The 26,531-nt window shown below is 49.6% G+C and overlaps 1 protein-coding gene across 1 annotated transcript in view; it reads right to left on the bottom strand.

Annotated features, from left to right (window-relative positions):
• LOC140421638 (uncharacterized) overlaps positions 1 to 26,531 on the bottom strand; it is a 165,854-nt gene that overhangs the window by 76,903 nt on the left and 62,420 nt on the right. Inside the window, exons 5-10 of the mRNA XM_072506436.1 lie at positions 24,165 to 24,214; positions 23,821 to 23,929; positions 20,904 to 21,062; positions 8,242 to 8,350; positions 5,702 to 5,766; positions 1,894 to 2,028 (exon numbers count right to left, since the gene is read on the bottom strand). Of these exons, the coding sequence (XP_072362537.1) occupies positions 1,894 to 2,028; positions 5,702 to 5,766; positions 8,242 to 8,350; positions 20,904 to 21,062; positions 23,821 to 23,929; positions 24,165 to 24,214 (627 nt within the window). The remainder of the gene's footprint in view (positions 1 to 1,893; positions 2,029 to 5,701; positions 5,767 to 8,241; positions 8,351 to 20,903; positions 21,063 to 23,820; positions 23,930 to 24,164; positions 24,215 to 26,531) is intronic.

Below are 26,531 nucleotides of genomic sequence, written 5' to 3'. Positions count from 1 at the left end.
ACTCCACCCAGACAGTGACCAAGCTGGGAATCGAAGCTGGTACCCTGGCGTTGTGAAGCAACAGTGCTAACCACTGTGCTACCGTGCCATCCTAAAAGCAAATGAATTTACTGAGATAGGGGAGGCAAGAATGTGGAGGGATTTAAATAATTACTTATAGATATTTAAATTTTAATAATTTAAATTGTCTCAGCAACAGGAAACAGAAAGTCAAGGTTAATGGATGCAGTTCGTGCTGGAGGAAGTTGTGTTGTGGAGTTCCCCAGGCGTCACTGTTGGGAGCCTTGTATTCATAAAATTTGCGGATGATATAAAACTTGGAAGAAATGTGAATTGTGAGGAGGAAAGGTGTAGAACTTCAAAGTAGATGGAATGGGCAGAAGGGTGGCAGATGAAGTTTAATGCAGAGATGTGTGGGGTGATTCATGTTTTGCAGGAAGAACACGGAGGAACGATATAAAATAAAGGGCACAATTCTAAAGTGGATATGGGAGCAAGGGACCTTTGTGTATGTGTGCATTAATCATTGAAGGTGACAGGACAGGTTGAGAGAGCGGTTAATAAAGTATACAGCATCCTGGGCTTTATTATTAGGGGCATAGAGTACAAGTGCAAGGAGGTTATGTTGAATTTGCTAATTCAGTCTGCCGTACTTTGGGAGGGATGTGAAGGGATGAGAGAGAGTGCAGAAAAGATTCACGAGAATGGTTCTAGGTATGAGGAACTTCAGTTAAGAAGATCGATTAGGGAAGTTAGGACTATTTTCCTTAAAGAAAAGAAGGTTGAGAGGAGATTTGCCTGAGGCATTCAAAACCCATCTGGTTCACTAATGTCCTTTCGGGAAGGAAATCTGCCATCCTTTCCTGGTCTGACTTACATGTGACTCCAGATCCACACCAATGTGGTTGACTCTCAAATGCCCTCTGAAATGGGATGCAATTAGGGATGGGCAATAAATGCTGACTAAGCCAGCGATGCCCACATCCCATGAATTAATTTTGAAAAATTCATGAGAACAGAGTAGATAGAGAGAAACTGTTCCCATTGATGGAAGGATCAAAAACTAGAGGGCACAGATTTAAGATAATTAGTTAAAGAAGCAAAAGTGATGGGAGGAGACATTATTTTTTATGCAGTGAGTAGTTAGGGTTCGGAATGTTCTGCCTGAGTGTGGTTGAGGCAGGTTTATTTGAAGCATTCAAAAGTAAGTTAGACTTTTAACTGAAAAGGTAGCAGGTGCAGGGTTACGGGGAGAAGGCGGGGGAATGGAACTAGGCGAGTTGCTCATTTAACACAGGCACAATGGCCAAATGACCTCCTTCTGCACTGTAAGATATCTGTGAAATAGATATTTAATTAAAACTTGCAATGGATCTGGAGTCACATGTAGGCCAGACCAGATAAGGATGCCAAATTTTCTTCCCTGAGGGGCATTAATAAACCACAGAGCATTTTACGACAATCGACTTTTATTGAATTCAAATTTCGCCATTGGCAGTGGTGGGATTTGAACCTGGGTCCCCAGAGCATTACTCTGGGTCTCTGGTTTAACTAGTCCAGTGACAATACCACTATGCAACTGCCTTCCCCTGATGCCCCCGTGTCAACCTACGCCCCTCCACTCATCCCATTGGCCCTTTATAGCCCCCATGCCAATTTAGTGTTAGCTCATTCCAACCCATGCCCCGAATGCCCCTTTGACCTTACCCCCTTGATACCAATTCACCTAATGTCTACCATGGGCAAACCTCTGGAGCAATGCTGACATACAATAAAGCTGTGTCTATTGATGACCTCACTATTTTTTAAAAGTCCTCATTGATTTTTAAAAAAATCAATACCTGAAAATCCCTTCAACTAATCTCGCAGGAAACTGACAAGAAAACCCTTTACCCATTCTGCTGGTTACAATATTCAGAGACAGGTGACTGGTGTCTTCCATTAGTCCCAAAATCTTCCTACACGCATCAATTACTTTGGCAACCGTTGAATCCCTCGGGACCTTCAACTGGAGATTTTGTTGGAAGGCTGTGGAGAAAAAAAAGAGAAAGACAAATGAAAGGGTGAAATAATCCTGTACGTGGAACTTACACATCGAAAAGAAATAGGAGATGTTCCAGCTTGCTCCTTGCCGCAGTTACCTATCATATAAACGTCTCATTTTGATCCGAATTAAGAGCCATAACATTCTGGGTTCAAACTACCATATTATCACAATTTGACTATGGCCACTCTATATCTGAAAACAATGGGGTTATGCAAGATAATTGTTATAACGGATTAAATGATACAGTTGACTCAAGGTGGAGCATTGTTCGGAGTGGTATTGGTATTGATTGAAGAATGAGTGAGTGGCATTCGAAGGCAGAGCTGGGATACAGAAGAGCACATGCTCCATTCTGCTCATGATGAAGTCCCACTAGGGTGGCGGGGGGAATAGAATTGCAGACTCAGAGGGTTGATTTCATTCAGAATCGAGTGACAAGTGCCCCAGAGGGCAGTCCATGCTCAAATGTTGGGTTTATTGAAGACATGGATGATTACATTTTTATACATCAGTGGAATTGGACACAAAGCAGGAAAGTGGGGATGAGATAGAAGGTAAACCATAAACATAAGCTTTGGAAGCAACACTTCAGCTTCAACTGGGCACTTTACAGCCTTCCAGACTCAACATTGAGTTGGAGCATAACCTCTGTTCCATTTTGTTTTCTTTTTCTTTGTGTCAATAGAACATTTCCACTGGCACATCTTTTGTTTCTTTTCTCACCCCCTCAACATTTCCTTTAGCCCTGGAAGACTCTTCCATCATTTAATCTCTCCTGTCTCCACCCTGTCACAGACCTCCCCTTTGTCCTTGTCCCACCCATCCCTCGCTCAAAACCTCTTACACCTCTTACTTTTCCCACCTCTGATGGAAGGTCACAGACCTTGAAATGCATCTCTTTCTCTCTTTCCCCACAGATACTGTCAGGTCCTGCAGGCTTTTCCAGCATTTTCTACAGATTCCCAGCATCCACAGTATTCTGTTTTGTGACAATGTTTGTTTGGTATCTTTGCACACTATTTTATCCCTTTGGAAATTGCTGGGAGTGATTATCGTCCTGTTGAACTGCAACATGAAAACTCCTTCCATGACCAACAAGTCCTGGAGTATTCATGTTGCAGTTCAACAAGATGATAACTCAGGGCTTCTCACTCAGACACCAGGGGACCTACCTGACTGAGTCACAAATCCTCCTCTAAAAAACCATGATCTTACTGAATGGCCAAGCAAGCTGGGGACCCTATAGTCTACTCTTGCTCCAATATCTTCTAGAGTGGAGTACAGGTGTATTGCTGCCAAAACTGGAGCACTGTCCAGTGCAGATCAGCGCAGCATGCAGAATCCCAAATACTTAGAGGGTTCTGTTGGTGGGTTGAAAATCTCCCCATAAATAAAAGCGAAATACTGCAGATACTGGAAATCTGAAATAAAGGCCGCCATCATGCGGCCTCTCGCGAGATTTACCGTGCTTGGGTAGCCTCTCGAGATCTAACGAGATCTCGTGAGGCGTTGCGATCTGGATCGCGTCCTCACTGGACATAATCCAGATTTGCATATTTAGGTGAGCAGTTAGTTTCACTTAAATATATTTATGCCAGAGTATCCCAAGGCCCGGGATCAAACGTCCCCATTTGGGAAACCCCACCATGGTGCCGTTTAGCCCTGATTTCCACAAACATAGACCAGGCATAACGGCACTTTGAGGGGGGGGGGGGGGGGGTGCGGGGAGAGGAGTCTCCCATGCCCCACGTGGGCGGGTTCCGGGTAGGGTGGTACCCTGGCACTGAGGATGTCACTGGGACACCTTGGCACTGCAAGCCTGACACCTTAGCACTGCCGCCCCAGACACCCTAGCGGTACCACCCTGGATCTGCCAGGGTGCCCAGATAGCATTTCCTGGCTGGCAGCATCAAGGTCACAGGTTGCCCGTGCTGGGGATCGGGCCTGGGGGTGCCCTGTATTTATGAGGTGGGGTGAGGGGAAGGGGGGGGGTTCAAGGACCCCCTAATTGAAAGGTTGGGGTATTGGGAGTGTCTGGAGGTTGCGGTGGGGATTGAGAGATCAGGGTGGCATTTAAAAATGGTGCCCCGATCTTTTCCTGCATTAATGAGCTGAGCTTGTCAGTGCATGAGGTGAGGTAAGCGCGACCTCAACGGGCTGTTCCCCGCAGAAGCCCCATAATAAACAACGGCCAATTTGATAGCAGGGTCGTTCTTGGCACTACAAGCTCTGCGAAACACCCCGCGATTCTCCCTCAAAATGGAACTGTTTTTTCCTGTTAAATCGCACCCAAAGAGAGAAAATGCTGGACAAACTCAGCAGGTCTGCCAGCATTCTTGGAGAAAAACAGAGTTAATGTTTTGAGTCCATTGATCCATTGTAATAACCTGCATGTGCCACGTCCAATTGAGGATGATTATTTCCCTGTGCTCATTGGGAGTGCAAGCTCCCCCACCCCCTTGAGGGTGAGTTAGCTTATTAGCACTGGGATAAAAGGTCAGCCAGTGTGAGGCTGACTAGAAAGGAGGGAGGATCTGGTAAGCTGTTGCCGGGCCTTATGTATATAATATTGTGTTAATAAATGTGTCTGCAACTCGCCTTGGACTTCTCATGCCTTTATTAAACTGGCGACGAGGGTAAAACTGAAGCAGTTGACGTGCAACCTCTTTGGCTAAGCTACTTCCCCGAAAACTATAATTTGAACTGAGTTATGGAATTTGTTGAGTTATATTGCTGGTGTTCGGGAGTTTGAATGTTTGTGACCCTGATGTAGACGACTGGAATCGGTGTGCAGTCTGTCTGCAGTGCTTTTACGGAGCCAGTTATGACTTAGAAAATGAGTGCCGGGCTGAGGTTTTGTGCCGGCCTGTGTTTTGCGTACGTTTGGCAAGGTCCAGGGCTGATGACACTGGATGTGGTGTATTCTGTCCGATTTATGAGTTGGTGATGCAACGTTTTGGTCCGAACTCCATCTATCGTTGATTCACGATGCTGGTTCGATGCGGTGGAGTGGACTTCCAAGGAATCCGTTGTCAAGTTTTCTGCTGGATGTTTGGAATCACTGGTGGAGTTGGAAATGTGGTGCTCTGTTGACTGCAATGTTCCGTGACTGATGTGTCTGCAGGGTACACAACAGTAATATTCCACCCAAAGGCTGCTGGTTACAATGTGACTGCGGGTGTTTGCAGATGGAGCTGCTGAAGGGTTCTGTGCTGTGAAAGCAGGCAATTGGTGCGCAGATGCAGTGACCCTCATGTTGCGGGTATTGATGAGAGCTCTTGTCTGACTGCTCAGCCTCTCCGAGTATATAATTCCTCACATTTCTACCCCTTTTCAGTTCCGTAGAAAGGTCATGTGGATTTGAAATGTTAACTGTGTTTTTCTCTCTACACAGATGCTGCCAGACCTGCTGAGTTTATCCAGCATTTTCTGTTTATATTTGCTATAAAAGTCTCTCCATGCAGCCTCTGGCCACTACTCCTTTCAGACTCTCTTGCCAACAACCTGACATAAGGGAAATTATGACCCGTACGCCATTGAAAAAGAACATTGAAGAATCAAAGAATCTGACTGAGTGCAGGGTTACATACTGGAAACATGCAAGTTCCTCTGTTACGAAAAATCAAATTCAAATGAAAATTCAGTCTGCTTTACCTTTCACCGATAAATTGACCATGTGAGACTTTTTCAATCTTTTATTTTCCAGTGTTTTATCTTTCCTGAAAGATAATAAACGTAAGACATAAAATCATTCATAATTATATTGTCAAAAGTAGAAGGCCTTGGGCAGAGTCCACCACACTGAGGATATGAACCTGAGTGAGGACCAACTTTGGATTCAGATCTCCCCGGCTGAGAGATCTTCCACGAGGCAGCCAAATAAGAGGAGGCCTCCACGTCCAATTAAGGTGGGACCCCCAAGGCTGCACACCCAACCGGAAAGCCGGCAACTTTGGAAAACAGATACTGCCACAGTCAGAGGAGGGACACCTGGGGGGTGGGGGGTGGGGGGCACGGGCTGGATGGGTTGGCAGTGAGGGTGCCTCCATCTCAAGGTGCCCTCTGAAGGTGTTTGATACAAATCAACAAATCTCTGGCCACAGCTATGAGGCCACCCTTGTGGACAGGAAACTCCTCCAAAGAACCACAGCTATAGTCTGCTGATGGCTGCTGCTTCAGTGGGGGTGCAGCGGGGGTTATATCAACCCAAGCCAGTTGGTGATGTCTGGAACCAGACACTAATACTTTTTCTGATAGCAGACTCATTCACAGAATGTAACATAACACATGTCTGCTTCCTGCCTCCCAACCCAGTGTCCCGTCAGTCTCCCTTTCTATTCTTTCAAACTGAGAACAAATAATCCAGTTAACTAAATTAATTAAATTGACAGCCCCAAGGGGCACTGCGATGAAGAATAAGGATTTAAAGGAAACTTGGCAACCTGGGGGTTTAGGAAGCACTCCAGCCCCTGTGGTGCCCACCAGACACGGAAGGCCTGAAGCATGCCAGTGGACAGCATGTGCTCCTTCTCCAGGGACACCTGGAGCTCAGTCTCTCTTTATAAGTAATTCAAGTAGTTAGTTAAACAATGTCCTTCACCTGTGTATTTTAACAATATAATTAACATACGATTAATGAGTTTTGGGGGGAGCGCAGTGATTATAGAAATCATCGGGAACCCCCCCCCCCCCCACCTCATTGGACAGCAGCCAGCAAGCTGTCTCCAGGCTTGGCCCTCAGTGGGAGTGGTCTGTACGCCACAAGAAGATCCTGTCACACCAATCAGCCTATAACTGGGCAATTGAGCATTTCATTATGGGGAGTTGCTGCCCGCCACTGTTGGGCAGGTAATCTCTGCAGGTGCAATCCCATCTCCAGGGAGATCTCTCAGAGTCAGCAAGTTGTCGGGCTGCTAGCCCATCGCTTTTGTTTAAAAAAAAACTCCCAATCCCGCTTGGTAGCCCACTCTCTCCCACAGCACCAGGAAAACTCCACTTGTTCTTTGGTGGGGTTAATGCATTACCTGCTATGCTCTGAATCTACCCAAACCAGGAAGGGCTCATATTTAATCTCATGTGGATTCAAACATGAACAACATTGCTGATTAACACTCCAGGTTCAAATCAGAGCCAAATGCACACTGGTGCAAAGAGTTAATTTTTAATTTCCAGGATTCATACACCAGTTGCTTAGTGGTACAGAACTTGAATATTGCTGAAAAGAGAGACATGTTGTTGAAGTTTTTCATTTTGCACCCGTCAGGACAAATGCAAGAATGTCAAATTTTAAACAATCACAACTTTAATAAAATCTTATTCCTCTTGGGATGTGTGAGTCGCTGGCCAGGCCAGCATTTACATTACTGGCAAAATCTGCCAACCACTCAGTACTTTTCGCTCCTATAGTATAAATTGTTGTGACGGTTTGAAATCTGGCATTCTTGTGTTTGTTCTGGTGAGTGCAAGATGAAGAGTTTCTAGCAACATGTCTGTTTTCAGCAATATTCAAATTATATATCTGGTCTATCTGGAGTATTGCCAGATAACAGCACCTTCTAACAAGAAAGACAGGGATTCATTGAGGGCAACATTTTTCCCCTGAGTAAAACATTCTTTCTCAACTTTGGCATTGGGGAAATGTCTCACCAATAACCTTAAGATTTCCAGTTCAGCTATCTAATAATAATCTTTATTATTGTCGCAAGTAGGCTTACATTAACACTGCAATGAAGTTACTGTGAAAATCCCCTAGTCGCCACACTCCGGCGCCTGCTCGGGTACACTGAGGGAGAATTCAGAATGTCCAAATTACCTAACAGCATGTCTTTCGGACTTGTGGGAGGAAACCAGAGCACCCGGAGGAAACCCATGCAGACACGGGGAGAACGTGCAGACTCCGCACAGACAGTGACACAAGCCGGGAATCGAACCTTGAACCCTGGCGCTGTGAAGCAACAGTGCTAACCACTGTGCTACCGTATCTAGTAATGAATGAGAAAGGTCCACATTATCCCTTAATGCTCATCCAGAGTGCCATAATCTTCACTCCTTGCGAAAATGTTTCTGCAAATGTATCTGCAGCTCCATAACTCCTCATTGAAGAGATAATCTGGTATGCCTGTTCATGTCAAAACCCCACAGTTCTATTTTCTATATAAGCAGAAACATACATTTTATTCATGGCTTTTCCTTACCTGTTATGGGGGTGGTTTGATTGATGGCTGCCCCAATCTGATGACTGAGAGTCACTAAGGGTTGCCAGGGCAGCTGTAAATCTCTCGATGTCGTGAGGACCTATAGTCTCTTGAATGGACAGTGAGGAGTAAAAAAAAAATGTTGGTTGGTTAGAACAGGAAATGCTCACGGTTGCCTGAACAGAGGAAAGGTGCTGTCCTATCGATATCACAGACAACCTTCCCACACCACAAACAAAGATAAAACTTCAAGTTTACTTAGTAACTGGAGTCACTTTGCTCATCATAAATTGAGTAGCTGTCTTAGAGTTCAAATGAAGTTTCCATACCACTCAGGGCCACTCAAGTGACTCCATGTTGATGGAGCAATTGAGCTGAAGGGTGAGTGAGAACGTTGAGCTAACTAGAAAGGTGAATGTAACATGGAGAAACCCTTATAAGGGCTTCAAATGAAAATCTGTAATGAGATAATCTACCCCTTATAACATTCCTCTGAACAAGTCCTACTGGAAGCAGGTCGAATGGATTGAGTGTTTCCAGATAATTAGTGCAATTTGCTTTTTCTTTCAAAAGTCCACTACATGCATCCTATTCCATACAGACACCCCCCACTGTACTCGCTGACATCTCCCACTGTCCTCACTGTGCTATTGTATGGCCAATCCTCCAACATAGAACCGTAGAATCCCTACATTGAAGAAGGAGACTATTTGGCCCATCGAGTCTGCACCGACCCTCTGAAAGAGCACCCTAGCTAGGCCCACTGCCTCCCCCCATCCTCGTAACCCCACCTAAACTACACATCTTTGGACACTAAAGGGCAATTTAGCATGGCCAATCCATCTAACCTGCAAATCTTTGGACTGTGAGAGGAAACCAGAGCACCCGGAGGAAACCCACGCAGACATGAGGAGATCATACAAATTCTACACAGTCACCCAAGGCCGAATTGAACCCGGGTCCCTGGCGCTGTGAGGTACAGTGCCCAGACCTATACATAGTTACTGCACAAGACACCCAGGAGGCCCAAATCGAAGGCAGCAGACTAGAATGGTCTAACTACTGTGCCACCATGCTGCCTGTTGAATTATGCCTTTTTGCAAAACCCTCTTAACTCCTTGGCTAATTGAATGGCGCAATCTCTACCATTCTAGTCTGCTGCTTTCGATTTGGGCCTCCTGGGTGTCTTGTGCAGTAACTATGTATATGTCTGGGCACTGCGCCTTACGAGGGGTACATTGACCTTGGAAGGAAAGCAGTGTAAATTCACAGAATGTTGTTAGCAGGGCTTGTATTTCCTGGAATATAATAGGTTGGCAGGTGAATTGACTGTGGCTTTTAGGATTTTGAAGGTAATTTAGAGAGTCAATGGAGAGAAACGTTTTCTGCTGGCAGCTAGGCCTAGGATAAGGGAACACGGAGCTGAGCCATTTGGAAGAGACGTTTGGAATCACACGCAATGGATGGCAGAAGTATGGAACTCTTTCATACAAAAAGCAGTCACAACCCCCCGTCTGCATCAATGGCTCCAAAGTGGAGATGGTCGATAAGTTGCTGGTGGTCACCATCACCATCTGTCCTGGTCCGCTCACGTTTATGCAACAGTCAAGAAAGCCCAACAATGTCTCTACTTCCTACGGAAGCTAAAGAAATTCAGCATGTCTGCATCGACTCTCACAAACGTCTACAGATGGGCAATAGAGAACATCCTATCCGGCTGCATCACAGCCCAAGATCGCAAGAAACTGCAGAGTGTGGTGAACTCAGCCCAACGCATCACACAAGCTTGCCATCGTCCCATTGATTCTGTCTACACCTCCCGCTGCCTCAGGAATGCAGACAGCTTTATCAGAGACCCCTCCCACCCAGGCTTTTCCTTCCTCCAGACCCTTCCATCAGGCAGAAGATACAAAAGTCTGAAGACCCGCACATCCAGACATAGGAACAGCTTTCTCCTCACAGCTACTCGACTCCTCAATGACTCCCCGTCAGACTGATCTGTTCCCTGTAAGAACACTATTCACGACGCCCTGTGCTGCTCTTGCTCATTAATTTGCTTTGTTTAGCCCCTTGTTCCGCACTGTAACCAATCTCTGTTTGTCGATGTACCATTTGTCAATGTTCTCTGTTGACTATTCTTTTTTGTCTACCATGTACGTACTGTATACGTTCCCTTGGCCGCAGAAAAATACTTTTCACTGTACTTCGGTACATGTGACAATAAATCAAATCAAATCAAATCAATGGCAGTTCAATTAATAAATTAGAAATCTGGGGCGAAATTCTCCCCCAACGGCGCGATGTCCGCCGACTGGCGCCAAACACGGCGCCAATCAGACGGGCATCGCGCCGGCCCAAAGGTGCGGAATGCTCCGCATCTTTGGCGGCCTAGCCCCAACATTGAGGGGCTAGGCCGACGCCGGAGGGATTTCCGCCCCGCCAGCTGGCGGAAAAGGCGTTTGTTGCCCCGCCAGCTGGCGCGGAAATGCGGCGCATGCGCGGGAGCGTCAGCGGCCGCTGACAGTTTCCCGGCGCATGCACGGGAGCGTCAGCGGCCGCTGACAGTTTCCCGGCGCATGCGCGGGAGCGTCAACGGCCGCTGACAGTTTCCCGGCGCATGCGCGGGAGCGTCCGCGGCTGCTGTCAGTTTCCCGCGCATGCGCAGTGGGGAGAGTCTCTTCTGCCTCCGCCATGGTGGAGGCCGTAGCGGAGGCGGAAGGGAAAGAGTGCCCCCACGGCACAGGCCCGCCCGCGGATCGGTGGGCCCCGATTGCGTGCCAGGCCACCGTGGGGGCACCCCCCGGGGTCAGATCGCCCCGCGCCCCCCCCCCAGGACCCCGGAGCCCGCCCACGCCGCCTGGTCCCGCCGGTAAATACCAGGTTTGATTTATGCCGGCGGGACAGGCAATTTCTGGGCGGGACTTCGGCCCATCCGGGCCGGAGAATCCAGCGGGGGGTCCCGCCAACAGGCGCGGCCCGATTCCCGCCCCCGCCCAATCTCCGGTACCGGAGACTTCGGCGGGGGCGGGATTCACGGCGGCCTACGGCCATTCTCCGACCCGGCGGGGGGTCAGAGAATGACGCCCCTGAAATTGATAGATTTTTGCTAGGCAACAGTAATTTGTTTCTGTATTCGCTCGAGGGATGTGGGCTTCGCAGGCTAGGCAAGCATTTATTGCCCATCTCTAATTGCCCTTGAGAAGGTGGTGGTGAGCTGCCTCCCTGAACCGGTGTAGTTTATGTGCTGTAGGTACACCCACAGTGCTGTTAGGGAGCAGGTTCCAGCAGATCCAGTGACAGTGAAGGAACGGCGATATATTTCCAAGTCAGGATGGTGAGTGGGTTGGAGAGGAATTTGTAGATGGTGGATGGGTGCAGCTCCAACAACACTCAGCTCGACACTATCCAGGACAAGGCATGCGCCCACTTGATTGGTACCCCTTCCACAATCATTCAATCCCTTCACTACCGACGCACGGTAGCAGCCATATGTACCATCTACAAGATGCATTGCATGAACTCATCAAGGCTCCTTAGGCAGCACCTTCCAAACCCATGACCACTACCATCTAGAAGGACAAGGACATGAGAACGCCACCACTTGGAAGTTACACTCCAAGTCACTCACCATGCTGACTTGGAAATATATCACCATTCCTTCACTTGCTGGGTCAAAATCCTGGAACTCCCTCCCTAACAGCACTGTCAGTTTACCTATATCTCAGGGACTGCAGCGGTTCAAGAAGGCAGCTCACCACCACCTTCTCCAGGGCAATTAAGGATGGACACCAAATGCTGCCCTAGCCAGCGATGTTCACATCCCATAACAATCAATTGAAAAAAAATTCAGAGATATGCAGAGATGACATACCTGGTTCTACAAGTGTCGGAATTTTATTCAGTACATTAAAATGTCTGTACTTGCACTTACAGCTGCTTGCCTACAATTTAGTTCATTTCTCTAGTTAACTACATCCAGGACTAACTAGTCAAACACATAAAAGGGGTGGCACAGTGGTTAGCACTGCTGCCTCACAGCAGCAGGGATGGGTTCAATTCCGGCCTTGGGTCAGTGTCTGTGTGAAGTTTGTACGTCCTCCCCGTGTCTGCGTGGGTTTCCTCCGGGTGCACCAGTTTCCTCCCACAGTCCAAAGATGTGCAGGTTAGGTGGATTGGCCATGATTAATTGCCCCTTAGTGTGCAGAGATGTGCAGGTTTGGTGGGGTTACGGGTGTGGTGTTGGGTGTTCTGACACACAGATGAGCCAACACAGTTGCATATGGTACAACGCTTCTTTATTTAAACTCACTATTTACAACTTGGTCTTTGCACTCTGCACGTGGGGGGCTCCCTGCTTGTGGTGTTTCAACAGCTCTGTCTTGTTTCCTTCTCCCCAGACCTACTGACCTCCAGGTGTCGTGCTCCTGCTTTTTATGTGGTTGGTGTTCTTGTCTGTGATTGGTTGTGGTGTTGCGTACTCTGATTTGCCTATTAGTGTGTCCATCATGATGTGTGTGTTTGAATATCATGACATCCCCCCTTTTTACAAAGATATGTGCCTACGTGGTAATAAATATGATCGTGACGTGAGTGCATCTAAGAGTGTGTGTGTGTCGTGTGCAGCATGTGTCTATGACGGAACTATGTACATGGGGCGATGTCGAGTGCGTCACATGAATCCAGTTGTACCATAACATAACAGAAATGCGAACGAGAGAAGAAGAAAAAAAATTTTGAACAGTTGTCCAGTCAGACGACATCTGGAACGATAAACAACAACAGGTTATCATGTAAAATTGTCCAACTTATTAAACATATGAACTGTATTATAAGTCCATTCTAATGGGTTTGCGACGAATTCGGGTTGACCGTCAGGGTGGCACACCACTCATCGGCTGGATTGATGGCATTGACCTTGTTGACATCAATGACGGCAACTCGGAAGGCATCCTGGTCATCTGCATCACTTAACTGGAAGTCTTGATGCGTGGGCTGGACGGTCCTGACTCGTGCGCGAGGTTGTCGAGGATGCGCCGGATCCATGGGTTGAGCCGCACGACAGCGGGCTGCGTAGTGGCCCATCGTGCCACATCTGTTGCACTGTCGGTTTTTTGCAGGACATTGCCCTTTTAAGTGTAGACCTCCACAATTGCTGCACGTCATGACGTCACGGCGTTCGTTGCGCCACTGCGCATGCGCAGTGCGATCTTGCGGTGGGCGCGCCTGCGCAGTGCGTCCCTCGTTGTGGCCGTTATTTTTGGCGCGCACCTGCGCGGGAGACCGCGAAAAGCGCGGGAAGCGGCCGCTGTCGTCCGGGCCGTGGGGCGGGAAGAAATCGACGGCCTGGATGCGTTCGACGTCGTGGGCGGCCTGGCTTGCCGATTCGACGGCTGGGGACCCCCTCCGTGCCAACTCGGACGCCTGAAATCGGGCAAAACGGCAGGTAGCATTTTCATGGAGGACACAGGCTTCCACAGCAGACGCTAAGGTGAGGCTTTTTATTTTAAGAAGCTGCTGGCGTAGGCCACTAGAGGCAACGCCAAAAACAATCTGGTCCCTGATCATGGACTCTGTAGTGGTGCCGTAACCGCAGGACTGCGCTAGAATCCGGAGGTGCGTCAAAAAGGGTTGAAAAAGCTCCTCCTTACCTTGCAGGCGTTGCTGAAAGATGTATCTTTCAAAACTTTCGTTTACTTCAACTTGAAAGTGCTGGTCCAGTTTGAGGATGACCGTGTCATATTTGGCCTGGTTTTCGCCTTCTTCGAACACCAGTGAATTAAAGACATCGGTTGGGTGCTGGCCTGCGTAGAAGAGGAGCATTGCAATCTTCAAATCATCCGAGGCATTCTGTTTTTCGGTGGCACGGATGTACAGGTCAAATCGCTGCCTGTAGAGCTTCCAGTTGGTGCCTAGGTTCCCCGTGACTTGCATCGGCTGCGGTTTGCCGGTGTGGTCCATGTCCAGAATGGCAGGTTGGTAGGCAGGTATCGATCCACTCCTGTACCATGTGGTGTTGGGTGTTCTGACACACAGATGAGCCAACACAGTTGCATATGGTACAACGCTTCTTTATTTAAACTCACTATTTACAACTTGGTCTTTGCACTCTGCACGTGGGGGGCTCCCTGCTTGTGGTGTTTCAACAGCTCTGTCTTGTTTCCTTCTCCCCAGACCTACTGACCTCCAGGTGTCGTGCTCCTGCTTTTTATGTGGTTGGTGTTCTTGTCTGTGATTGGTTGTGGTGTTGCGTACTCTGATTTGCCTATTAGTGTGTCCATCATGATGTGTGTGTTTGAATATCATGACAACGGGGATAGGATGGGGGAGTGGGCCTAGCTAGGCTGCTCTTTCAGAGGGCCAATGCAGACTCGATGGGCCGAATGGCCTCCTTCTACACTGTAGAGATCCAATGATTCTAACAGATACCAAATTCCCGTAATCAAATATTGATTAACCAGCACCCATTTTTTGATCTTACCTATAAATCTCAGCACCAGGTTAAATCGGTCGGGCCCTGTGCAGGCAGCAGTTCCCATGGGAACCCATTTAGCATCAACAGCTCCCCAGAATGATGGGGCGAGGTCCAAGGACCAATTTCTGATGGTCCTGGTGCCTCGCTGCCTGGCACAGCAATGGAGTCATGCCTGACCTCGAATGCTGTCCAATCTCTGCTCCGGATATATTCTGACTCATTGCAAGCAATGACAAGGGTTAGTTGCAAGATAATTAAAAATGCATTACACAGACTCTTAATGAACAGAATTTTCCTTTGAGGGCTGGAACTACCTCTCTCCCCCTCTCTGAGGCTAAACTATTTTTAGTCACTTTCCAGTACTAATATTTTCACACAATGGAGTTTCCTCCTGGACGTTTTTCCAGCACAGCAGTTATTGCACTAGGTGGCACCTCAGACCACAACATGGAAGCATGTTTAGGCTGTGGTTTCATCATGTTGAAAAGGTGTCCCTTTGACTCCCATTCATGGATTCAATAAGGTAATTTGCAAATGCCTAATTAATGTTCTCATTCTTTAGATTAATTATGCCATTGAAAGCATCAAGGGCAGGTCTTACACTGTCCAAGATGTGTGGCAGTGCCAGCAGATCTCAATGCTTGATCCTCAGGAAGCCAGTGACTTCACCTGAGTAAACGTACTGGATATGTTAAAGCCTGTCAGGCAGCAATAAAGATTTCCCTGGTGATGGTAGCAAAGAAATCTGACAAACATACGTTCAGAATGCTGCTAGCTTTGCAAGATCCAAGCGTAAGCTGGTGACAGCATCCAGTGTGGCATGTAACCCAGTGCGGTGTGTAACACAATTCAGAATCAACAAGGGGACAGTCTTTCTCTGTATATCTTGTATCAGCCTCAGAGCAGCGTTTCAGTTTCTCATTGATTGTGCGGCTTTGAGATTAAACCCAATTAACGTAAGGTTGCTCAATGCAGTTTCTTCCTGTTTCGATAGTCATTAACCCATTTATCTTCAATACATTTCAGACACGTCAATGGGTTAAAGTTCAGAAGCTAGACAAAGGAAATTCGTATAAAACGGTAAAGTGTTGGCACGTTAATCTTCACGTGTCGTAATATGAAGGTTGCTACTCTTGTTCTCTGGCAATTCTTTCCTCCATCATGAGGACGGCACGGTGGCACAGTGGTTAACACTGCTGCCTCACAGTGCCAAGGACCCAGGTCCAATTCCAGCCTTGGGTGAATGTCTGTGTAGCATGTGGTAGTCACCACTGATGTATATATTGTATATATAGGATGTTAATATAGGTGCTTTACGGTAAGGCCCCTGTACTACAGGTACGGGGGTAGATCCCTGCCTGCTGGTTCCGCCCAGTAGGCGGAGTATAAATATGCGTGCTCCCAGTACAGCAGCCATTCCGTCAGCTGCTGTAGGAGGCCACACACCTCAGTGTAATAAAGCCTCAATTACATTCTACTCTTGTCTTTGTGTCATTGATTGTGCATCAATTTATTACACTGAGTTTTCAGAAGATGGACACCCGCATCAAGCCGGATCGCCTGCAGCTGCATCCGCAAGCAGACAAGGCCAAAAAGGACTTTGAACATTGGCTAGCCTGTTTTGAAGCGTACATCGGGTCTGCGGCAGACGAAATTTCAGAAGAACAGAAGCTCCAGATCCTTTACACGCGGCTGAGCTCCAACGTCTTTCCACTTGGCCAGGACGTGCCGACCTACGCAGAGGCCATGGCGCTACTGAAGGAAAACTACGCTCAGCGGACTAACACACTCTACGCCAGGCACCTCCTCTCCACGCGGCGTCAACTTCCCGGTGAGTCGGTGGAAGATTTCTGGCGCGCCCTGCTCCCCCTAGTTAGAGACTGTGACTGTCAGGCCATTTAGGCCACGGAACACTCAAATTTACTAATGAGAGACGCATTTGTTACGGGCATAGGTCTGACTACATCCGCAAGCGCCTCTTAGAGGGGGCCACGCTCGACCTCGCGGCGACCAAAAAACTAGCGCTTTCACTTACGGTCGCATCACGCAACATTCAGGCCTATGCCCCCGACCGCGCGGCCCATCCCCCCTGTGCATCGTGGACTCGGCAGGCGGCCGCCCCATCGTGGACCCCTTCAGCGACCGCCCTCAGCTAATCCCACGCCTGTGCCGCGTGGCAGCCAATCAACCCCGGGGGGCCCAAATGCTACTTCTGTGGGCAGTCAAAACACCCCCGACAGCGCTGCCCGGCGCGGAGCGCCCTCTGCAAGGCCTGTGGCAAGAAGGAACATTTCGCTGCAGTGTGCCAGGCCAGCTCAATCGCCGCTATTGTCCCGGCACACCCACGTGCAGCCAGTGGGCGCCGCCATCTTCCCCTCCTAGGACCACGTGTGGCCAGTGGACGCCACCATCTTGCCCGACTTGCAACACGTGCGGCCCATGGGCGCCGTCATGTTGTTCCTCCCAGGACCAACGGGCACCGCCATCTTGCTTCCCCCACGACACGTGCGGCCCTTGGGCGCCGCCATCTTACCCGACTCAGGACCCATGCCCGTCGGGTGCCTCATCCCCCCGCTCATCGCCTGCAACCGCCAACGACCAGCCGCGACTCGCCTCGGTCACGATTGACCAGTCTCAACCACACAACCTCGCGACTGCTTCAACTAAAGTGAAGATCAACGGGCACGAGATCTCCTGCCTGCTGGACTCCGGGAGCACTGAGAGCTTCATTCACCCCGATACGGTAAGGCGCTGCTCCTTCGTGGTACACCCCGCTAACCAGAGAATCTCCCAGGCCTCCGGGTCCCACTCCGTGGCGATCCGGGGGTACTGCATCGCCACTCTCCCTGTCCAGGGCATGGAGTTCAGCGGCTTCCGCCTCCACGTCCTCCCCAACCTCTGCGCTGCATTGCTACTCGGCCTGGACTTCCAGTGCAACCTCCAGAGCCTAACCCTGAAATTCAGCGGGCCCCTACCACCCCTTACTGTGTGCGGCCTCACGACCCTGAAGGTCGACCCACCTTCCCTTTTTACAAACCGAACCCCGGATTGCAAACCCGTCGCCACTAGGAGCAGACGGTACAGTGCCCAGGACAGGACCTTCATCAGGTCTGAAGTCCAGTGGCTGCTTCGGGAAGGCATCATCGAGGCCAGCAACAGCCCCTGGAGAGCCCAAGTGGTAGTGGTTAAAACAGGGGAGAAAAACAGGATGGTCGTTGACTACGGTCAGACCATCAATCGGTACACGCAGCTCGACGCGTACCCACTCCCACGCATATCTGATATGGTCAATCAGATTGCACAGTACCGGGTCTTCTCGACCGTAGACCTGAAATCTGCCTACCACCAGCTCCCCATCCACAAGGCGGACCGCCCATACACTGCGTTCGAGGCAGACGGCCACCTTTACCACTTTCTTAGGGTTCCCTTCGGCGTCACCAACGGGGTCTCAGTCTTCCAACGGGAGATGGACCGAATGGTTGACCGGTACGGGCTGCGGGCCACTTTCCCGTACCTGGACAATGTCACCATCTGCGGCCACGATCAGCAGGACCATGACGCCATCCTTGCCAAATTTCTCCACACCGCCACTCTCCTCAACCTCACGTATAACAAGAGGTGCATGTACAGCATGAACCGCTTAGCCATCCTCGGCTATGTGGTCCAGAACGGAGTTCGAGGGCCCGATCCCGATCGCATGCGCGCCCTCATGGAACTCCCCCTCCCCCACTGCCCCAAGGCCCTCAAACGTTGCCGGGGTTTCTTTTTGTATTACGTGTTCCAAACTATGCGGACAAGGCCCGCCCACTCATTCAATCCACTGTTTTTCCTCTGATGGCCGAGGCTCACCAGGCCTTTAACAGTATCAATGCACGCGGTCGACGAGACGCTCCCCTTCCAAGTCGAGAGCGATGTATCAGACGTCGCTCTGGCCGCCACCCTCAACCAGGCAGGCAGGCCCGTGGCATTCTTTTCCCGCACCCTCCATGCCTCCGAAATTCGGCACTCCTCCGTCGAAAAAAAGGCCCAAACCATCGTTGAAGCTGTGAGGCATTGGAGGCATTACCTTGCTGGCAGGAGATTCACTCTCCTCACTGACCAACGGTCGGTTGCCTTCATGTTTAATAACACACAACGGGGCAAGATCAAAAACGATAAAATCTTGAGGTGGAGGATCGAACTCTCCACCTACAATTACGAGATTTTGTATCGTCCCGGTAAGCTCAACGAGCCCCCCCGATGCCCTGTCCTGAGGTACATGTGCCAGCGCACAAGTGGACCGACTCTGGACCCTGCAAGACAACCTCTGTCACCCAGAGGTCACACGTTTTTACCAATTCATCAAGGCCTGCAACCTGCCCTACTCCATCGAGGAAGTCAGGGCGATCACCAGAGACTGCCAGGTCTGCGCGGAGTGTAAACCGCACTTCTACCGGCCAGACCGTGCGCGCCTGGTGAAGGCCTCCCGCCCTTTTGAACGCCTCAGAGTGGACTTCAAAGGGCCCCTCCCCCCACCGACCGCAACGCGTACTTTCTCAGTGTGGTTGATGAATATTCCCGATTCCCCTTTGCCGTCCCATGCCCGACACGATGCCTGCCACCGTCATCAAAGCCCTCAACACCATCTTCTCTGCTCTGTTCGGCTTCCCCGCCTACGTCCACAGCGACCAGGGATCCTCATTCATGAGCGATGAGCTGCGCCAGTACCTGCTCAACAGGGGCATTGCCTCGGGCGGGACGACCAGCTACAACCCCCGGGGAAACGGGCAGGTGGAGAGGGAGAATGGGACGGTCTGGAGGGCCGTCCAGCTGGCCCTACAGTCCAGAAATCTCCCGGCCTCCCGCTGGCAGGAGGTCCGACGCACTTCACTCTATTCGGTCGCTCCTGTGCACCGGGACTAATGAAACCCCCCCATGAACGTCTCTTTGCCTTCCCTAGGAAGTCCACCGCCGGGGTTTCGCTCCCGACATGGCTGGCAGATCCAGGACCCGTTCTTCTCCGTAGACACGTTCGACTCCACATGGTGGACCCGTTGGTTGAGCAGGTACAGCCACATCACGCCAACCCGCAGTACGCCTACGTAGAATACTCTGATGGCCGCCAAGACACAGTCTCCCTCAGTGACCTGGCACCAGCTGGTTCCACACACACACCCCCTTCCGACCCTGCGCCACCCTCCCTCCCCCCGGCGCACCCCACCGCAGCCCCCGCTCTGGGACAATCTGTCCTCCCCTTGCTCACACCCGGGGTGAAGAGGATTTCGACACGCTCCTGGAGTCATCGAAGACCAAGCGGCTGCCGGAGTCCCACCAGCCCTGCGGCGCTCTCAACGACAGGTCAAGGCACCGGACCGCCTGAATTTGAAATATTATCTGCACTTTAAAAACACAACTTTATATATATTGTTCTCCACCACCCCCGCCGGACTCATTTTTTTAACAGGGGGTGAATGTGGTTAGTCACCACTGATGTATATATTGTATATATAGGATGTTGATATAGGTGCTTTACGGTAAGGCCCCTGTACTACAGGTATGGGGGTAGATCCCTGCCTGCTGGTTCCGCCCAGTTGGCAAAGTATAAATGTGTGTGCTCTCCGAACAGCAGACATTTCGTCAGCTGCTGCAGGAGGCCACACATCTCAGTGTAATAAAGCCTCGATTACATCCTACTCTCGTCTTTGTGTCATTGATCGTGCATCATAGCATTTACACATTCTCCCTGTGTCTGCGTGTGTTTGCTCCTGTTTCCTCCCTCAGTCCAAAGGTGTGTAGGTTAGGTGGGGTTTATTGGGTACGGGGATAGGACAGGGGATGGGTCTAGCTAGGATGCTCTTTCAGAGGGTCGGTGCAGACTCAGTGGGCTGAATGGTTTCCTTCTGCACTATAGGGGTTCTTTGGTTCTATGTCTTCTGAACTCTATCCTGTCTGTCATCTTCAAATGTCTCTTTTCTCTCTGACATCAATTTGCTTTTCTTCTAACTTGCTTCCCTTCCTTTTCCCATCACCCAGTCGACATTCCCCCTTCTGTTTTGCTGCTTCTCTTTCTCTCATTCAGCCTCAAACCCCGCGCCAAGTTTTACACTTTCCCCGTTAAAACCCCCGACTATTTTTCAGCTCCATGCAAGGCAGGAGTAGACTTTCTGGTGTGACATTACTGTCCTCATTCTGCTAACACGTCTCTCCTTACCGAGCAGTTTGTCAAGGGTCCGGCTGGCTGTATCCAACGGATGGAGCTCTTTGTAAATCGAAGACAGCAGGATCTCTTTCTCCTCTGCTGTCCTTAATTGGAGTCGGTCAAGGGTGTCCGGGTCAATCGACACTAACTGGTGTCCTTGCAATTTTGCCTCTGAGAGTCAGAAATGAAAAGTGGAATTTAACACATTCCAATTAGTACAAAGCCCTTGAGAGGAGAAAATTGTGACCTCACTTTGGCTTCTGACTACACTTGAGCACGGTGGCTCGCAAAATGTGGTCGGTGGGCCGCTGGTGGTCCCCGAGGGTGATCCAGGTGGGCCTCAGGCTGGTTCGAAATGCAAGCCACTGATTCAGAGCAATGAGAGAAGAGAGCAGAACCCCCATCTCCACCACTCCCGGAATGTCACATATCCAGCCGGCTCTCAGTGTGTGTGGCAGAGGTTGTCATGAGTGGGAGCAATAACAATGCCGTTTTATAAGCGGGATTTATGTGACTGATGATTTTGTTCATTAATATGGATGTGAGTTATTTTTCTGTTTCTCAAAATAAGATTATTTGTTGATCCTTTAAAAAATATTAGACTGTTTCAAGCAAGCATTTTCTCTTGTGGTATGAATGTTTATAATATCAAAAGGGCTATACTTCTGATGTGAATTAATAAGTTACTTTCGATAGTTAATAGCATAATAGCACAGATTAATACACTCCACTTAAGTCTGCTGATTTCTTTTCATGGTGGCAAATTAAAGTGGGTGGAGTATAACTTGTAGAAGAGTCGTATGCTCTTTGCCCTGCTTCAATGGCCCAGGATGAAAGAGTTTCAGAACCTCTGCTGTAGAGGAGAACCATCTGGTCACATGGGGCAGGGATGTATTGTGGAAAGGTTTCGAGCAGTGGCAGTGAATATGCCCTGAGGAACTGGCACTGTTGGAACGTGGCTGGGTGTCAAACTTTGTTTGATTGACGCTCTGTTGCAATTATAACATTTATACAATTGTTATGTTTTGGGACTACGTCTTTAACTTAAGGTAAAATGAAGGGGGTCAGCTGTACTCCCTGATTAACTTTTTTGTGATGCACAAGGCATTGCTGGCGGGGGTGGTTGACTCAGAGTTTTCGGCAATCGTGACAGGCCGCACTGGGTGGATTTGCGAGTCGATCTGAGGGGAGCCCAGCGCCTGCAGTATAGGCCGGATGTGGGGTTGAAGGGGGATGAGGTGTGAGCGGGTCAGGGCTGCCATTCGGGGATATGTGGCACTGAATGATATGGGAGAGGTCACAGCCATAATGCTGTGGGAGGCACTCAAGGCGGTGGTCAGGGGGGAGTTTATCTCAATTCAGGCGAATAGGGAGAATGCGGAGCAGGCAGAGATGGCAAGGCCCTGCGGAGGGTGAATGTGTCCTCATGATGTGCGAGGCTTAGCCTCATTTAGTTTAAAGTAATTTATAGAGCACATTTGACAGTAGCACGGATGAGTAGGTTTTTTGAGGGGGTAGAGGATAGTTGTTGGCAGTGCATGGGGAGGCCCACCAATCACGTCCACATGTTCTGGGCGTGTCCGAAACTAAAGGGACTTTGGCAGGGGTTTGTGGACGTAATATCCGAGGTGCTCGGGGTGAAGGAGTCCAGAGGTCAGAAGACCGGGAGTCCAGGGGGTGAGAGAGGCCGATGCCTTGGCCTTTGCCTCCCTGATAGACCTGAGACAGATCTTACTTGGATAGAGGGACTCGGAGCCTCCGAAAGTGGGAGTGTGGGTGAGTGACCTGGTGGAATTCCTGAGCCTGGAGAAGGTCAAGTTTGTCCTGAGGGGGTCGGCTGATGGGTTTGCTCGGAGGTGGAAGCTGTTCATTGACTTCTTTAAGGAGGATCGAGGGGTCAGCAAGTTGGGGGGAGGGCTAAGGGGGTTAAAATGGGGAAGGCAGGATGGGACAAGGGGGCGATGATAAGGTGGGGGCGAATGGGTGTTGGTTATTTATAATGTTGCACAATTTTACTTCTGCTTCGGTTTGTTTTATGAAAATGCCTGAATAAAATATACATTTTTTAAAAAATGTCGATGTCCTTTTGAAGTTCAAGACTCTCCTCATCACAGCTGATGTTTCCAATCTTTGTATCATCTGCAAATTTTGGAATCATGCCCTACACACCACAGTGTGAGTCATGAATATATATCGGCAGAGCAAGAATCCCAACACTGACCCTTGGGGCACTCCACAACAAACCTCCCACCAATCTGAAAAACAACCACTTATCACTACTCTGTTTCCTGTGACTCAGCCAATTTCGTATCCAGGTGCCTACTTTCCTTTTTATATTACTTGAGGTAGAACTTTGCTCACAAGTCTGTTGTGTGGCACTGTATCAAATTCCTTTTGAAAATGCATATGCACCACATCAATGGCATTGCCCTTATCAACCTTCTCTGTTACGTCCTCAAACAACTCCAGCAAATTAGTTAAGCATGATTTCCCCTCAATGAATCCTTACTGACTTTCCTTTATTATTCTGTAATTGCTGAAGTGACTATTGATTTTATCCCGAACTATAGTTTCCAGAAGTTGATTTGGAGAATCGATGTGGAGTGAATTATTAGGAAGTGCCATGAGCACTTAAATATTGGACGAGATTTTCTGGTGCCCCAGCCGCGTGTTTCGCGGTGGCGTGCCGTTTGTTGGCGGCGGGATTCTAGCTTCCCACCATTTGTCAACGGGAATTCTCATTGAAGCCACTCCAACGCCTCCGGAAAACCCATGGGCGGGGGTCCACTGCCAGAGGGAAAAGAGAATCCCAACGGCCGTAAAATTCCGGCCATTATTTAAAGGCTACGCTAAAGGTAGCGGAACGTTATACAATACTTTATAAAATGTTACAGTGACTGGATAGCATGATTCTTAGAATTAATGTTACCTTTGATAGAAGAAATACTGTCCTCTAGTCCGAGACTTCTGAACCATTCGCAAACCTCATCCGTGTTCATTTCCTCTAGAGATTTGTCCCTTAGCTCCTCGGTGTCCACCTGAAGAAAGAAGATCACTCTTAACAAGAAACAGGCAGGGAGGGATAGGGTGGGTGAGTGGAGCTGAGGCAGAATAGCAGCCGTGATCTTACTGACTGGTGTAGCAGGCTCAAGGGAGTGAACGGCCTCCTCCTGCCCCGATTATGCCCTGCTATACTCACAGGGACATGGCCAGCTGGACAAATTTCATATAACAGTACATACATCTCTTGGAGGGGTTGCACATATAACTTACCATTTCATTAATATTCCCGTTCTGATCAGCTAACAGTGGTACATAGGATGCTGAAAAACAAAGATATTGTCCTGAGGCCAAAATACTCTTGGAGCATTCTTAAAATTTCACCCTTATATATTGTAATGTAGAACTTCTCAAATCAATAAAGTGGGAGACTGTTTAATACACTGCACCTTTTGCTATTCCATTCACGTACATGAACTGGATGCAGTTACTAAAAGGACCCATTTGGGATATGTGTAAACTATAGATTATCATGTCAACCACTTCAATTCATGCTAATGGAATGTGTGGACTGGAGCCATCAGCAGTAGTGTGGAGAGAGAACAAAATGTCACTTTTAAAAGGAAGGTTAGGCTGAATGCAGTTCTTTCACTTTCGAAACATGGGGCGGGATTCTCCGATATCGGCACGACGTCCGCCGACGGGCGTCAAAAACGGCGCGAATCAGTCCGGCATCGCGCTGCCCCAAAGGTGCGGAATTCTCCGCATCTTGAGGGGCCGAGCCCTCACCTTGAGGGGCTAGGCCTGCGCCGGACTGATTTCCGCCCTGCCAGCTGGCAGGAAAGGCCTTTGGCGCCCCGCCAGCTGGCGCGGAAATGACTTTGTCGTGCGGCGCATGCGCGGGAGTGTCAGCGGCCGCTCACGGCATCCCCGCGCATGCGCAGTGGAGGGGGTCTCTTCCGCCTCCACCATAGTGAAGACCATGGCGAAGGCGGAAGGAAAAGAGTGCCCCCACGGCACAGGCCTGCCCGCGGATCGGTGGGCCCCGTTCGCGGGCCAGGCCACCGTGGGGGCCCCCAGGACCCCGGAGCCTGCCCGCGCCGCCTTGTCCCGCCGTTCAAAAGGTGGTTTGATTCTCGCCGGCGGGACAGGCATTCCAGCAGCGGGATTTTGGCCCATCGCGGGCCGGAGAATCGCCGGGGGGGCCCGCCAACCGGCACGGCGCGATTCCCACACCCGCCGAATATCCGGTGCTGGAGAATTCGGCAACCGGCGGGGGCGGGATTCACGCCAGCCCCCGGCGATTCTCTGACCCGGCGGGGGGTCGGAGAATCCCGCCCACGGTTTGAAAAAAAAGCAGGATAGGGTCGGTGGAAGTTTCCCTATCCCTGCCTACCAGCACTATGGGTGTACCTGCACAAATGGACTGCAGTGGTTCAAGAAAGTGGCTCACCACCATCTTCTCATGGGCAATTAGGGATGGGCGACCAATGCTGGCCTGGCCAGCAATGCCCACACCCGTGAAAATACATATTTGAAAAAGATATGGAGAGGTTCAATTCAGGCTCACGGTGCTCAGGATTTGGCACAATTGACAACCTTACAGAACCCATTGAGTTTGCTATGTCTGGTGAAACACCCATGTTGGTGTGGCGAATACTTCTAAAAACCACTTCTGCCATTGAGGACACCTCCATTAAAGAATAATGGAAGAATACTGGAGAGGTGTCATTGCTGCAATGTGCTTATTCCCATGCCATGGTGTGAGACACCTACTGTTCAATTCACAACATGCAAGTTCCGTAAATATCAGAGCATTTATATCAGGGCAGCACAATAGTACAGTGTTTAGCACTGTTTCTTCACAGCTCCAGGGTCCTAGGTTCGATTCCCGGCTTGGGTCACTGTCTGTGCGGAGTCTGCACGTTCTCCCCGTGTCTGCGTGGGTTTCCTCTGGTTTCCTCCCACAGTCCAAAGATGTGCAGGTTAGATGGATTGGCCATGCTAAATTTCCCTTAAGTGTCCAAAAAAGGCTAGATGGGGTTGCTGGGTTGTGGGGATAGGGTGGAGGTATGGGCTTAAGTAGCTGCTCTTTCTAAGACTCGATGGGCCGAATGGCCTCCTTCTGCGCTGTAAATTCTATGATTAATGTGAGCCCTATGCAGGGGCTGTTGCTCTTCAGGTTTTCTGTCTGCAGCCACTGTCCTGCGGTGTGTTGTGCTGACTTAGTGCGAACATTACAGTAAATATCCGGTGACTTAAAGGGCTGCTATTTGCTCCTAAAGCTAGCCTGCCAAATGGCTGAAGGCAGATGATGTGGGAGAACTGCTCCATTTAGTGTTGTCTTATGCATATTGTTTACATGTATGACGTAGCTGGTGGCCAGCAGAGGGGGTGTCGAGTCACTGCAAAACCCGAGTGGGTTGAGTGCTGTTCACTTGGAGAGTTTTGATGACGAAGTAAGGAACTATGGGACTGAAATTGTGCTCCCAGGGTGACATCTGTACCGGAGGTGGAAAAGTGGATTTTGAGCCAGTTACAGGCTTTTCAACGTGCAAACTAGGCTCTGTCAGACACACAGGGCTCACAGCAACATTAATTTAGGTTGGGGGTGGGGGGGTGGGGGGGGGGGGGGGGGGG

The sequence above is a fragment of the Scyliorhinus torazame genome, chromosome 1, assembly GCF_047496885.1.
Source record: "Scyliorhinus torazame isolate Kashiwa2021f chromosome 1, sScyTor2.1, whole genome shotgun sequence".
Classification (NCBI taxonomy): Eukaryota; Metazoa; Chordata; class Chondrichthyes; order Carcharhiniformes; family Scyliorhinidae; genus Scyliorhinus; species Scyliorhinus torazame.
The sequence above is the reverse complement of the archived record's forward strand: the minus strand, read 5'-3'. Positions and strand labels throughout refer to the sequence as shown.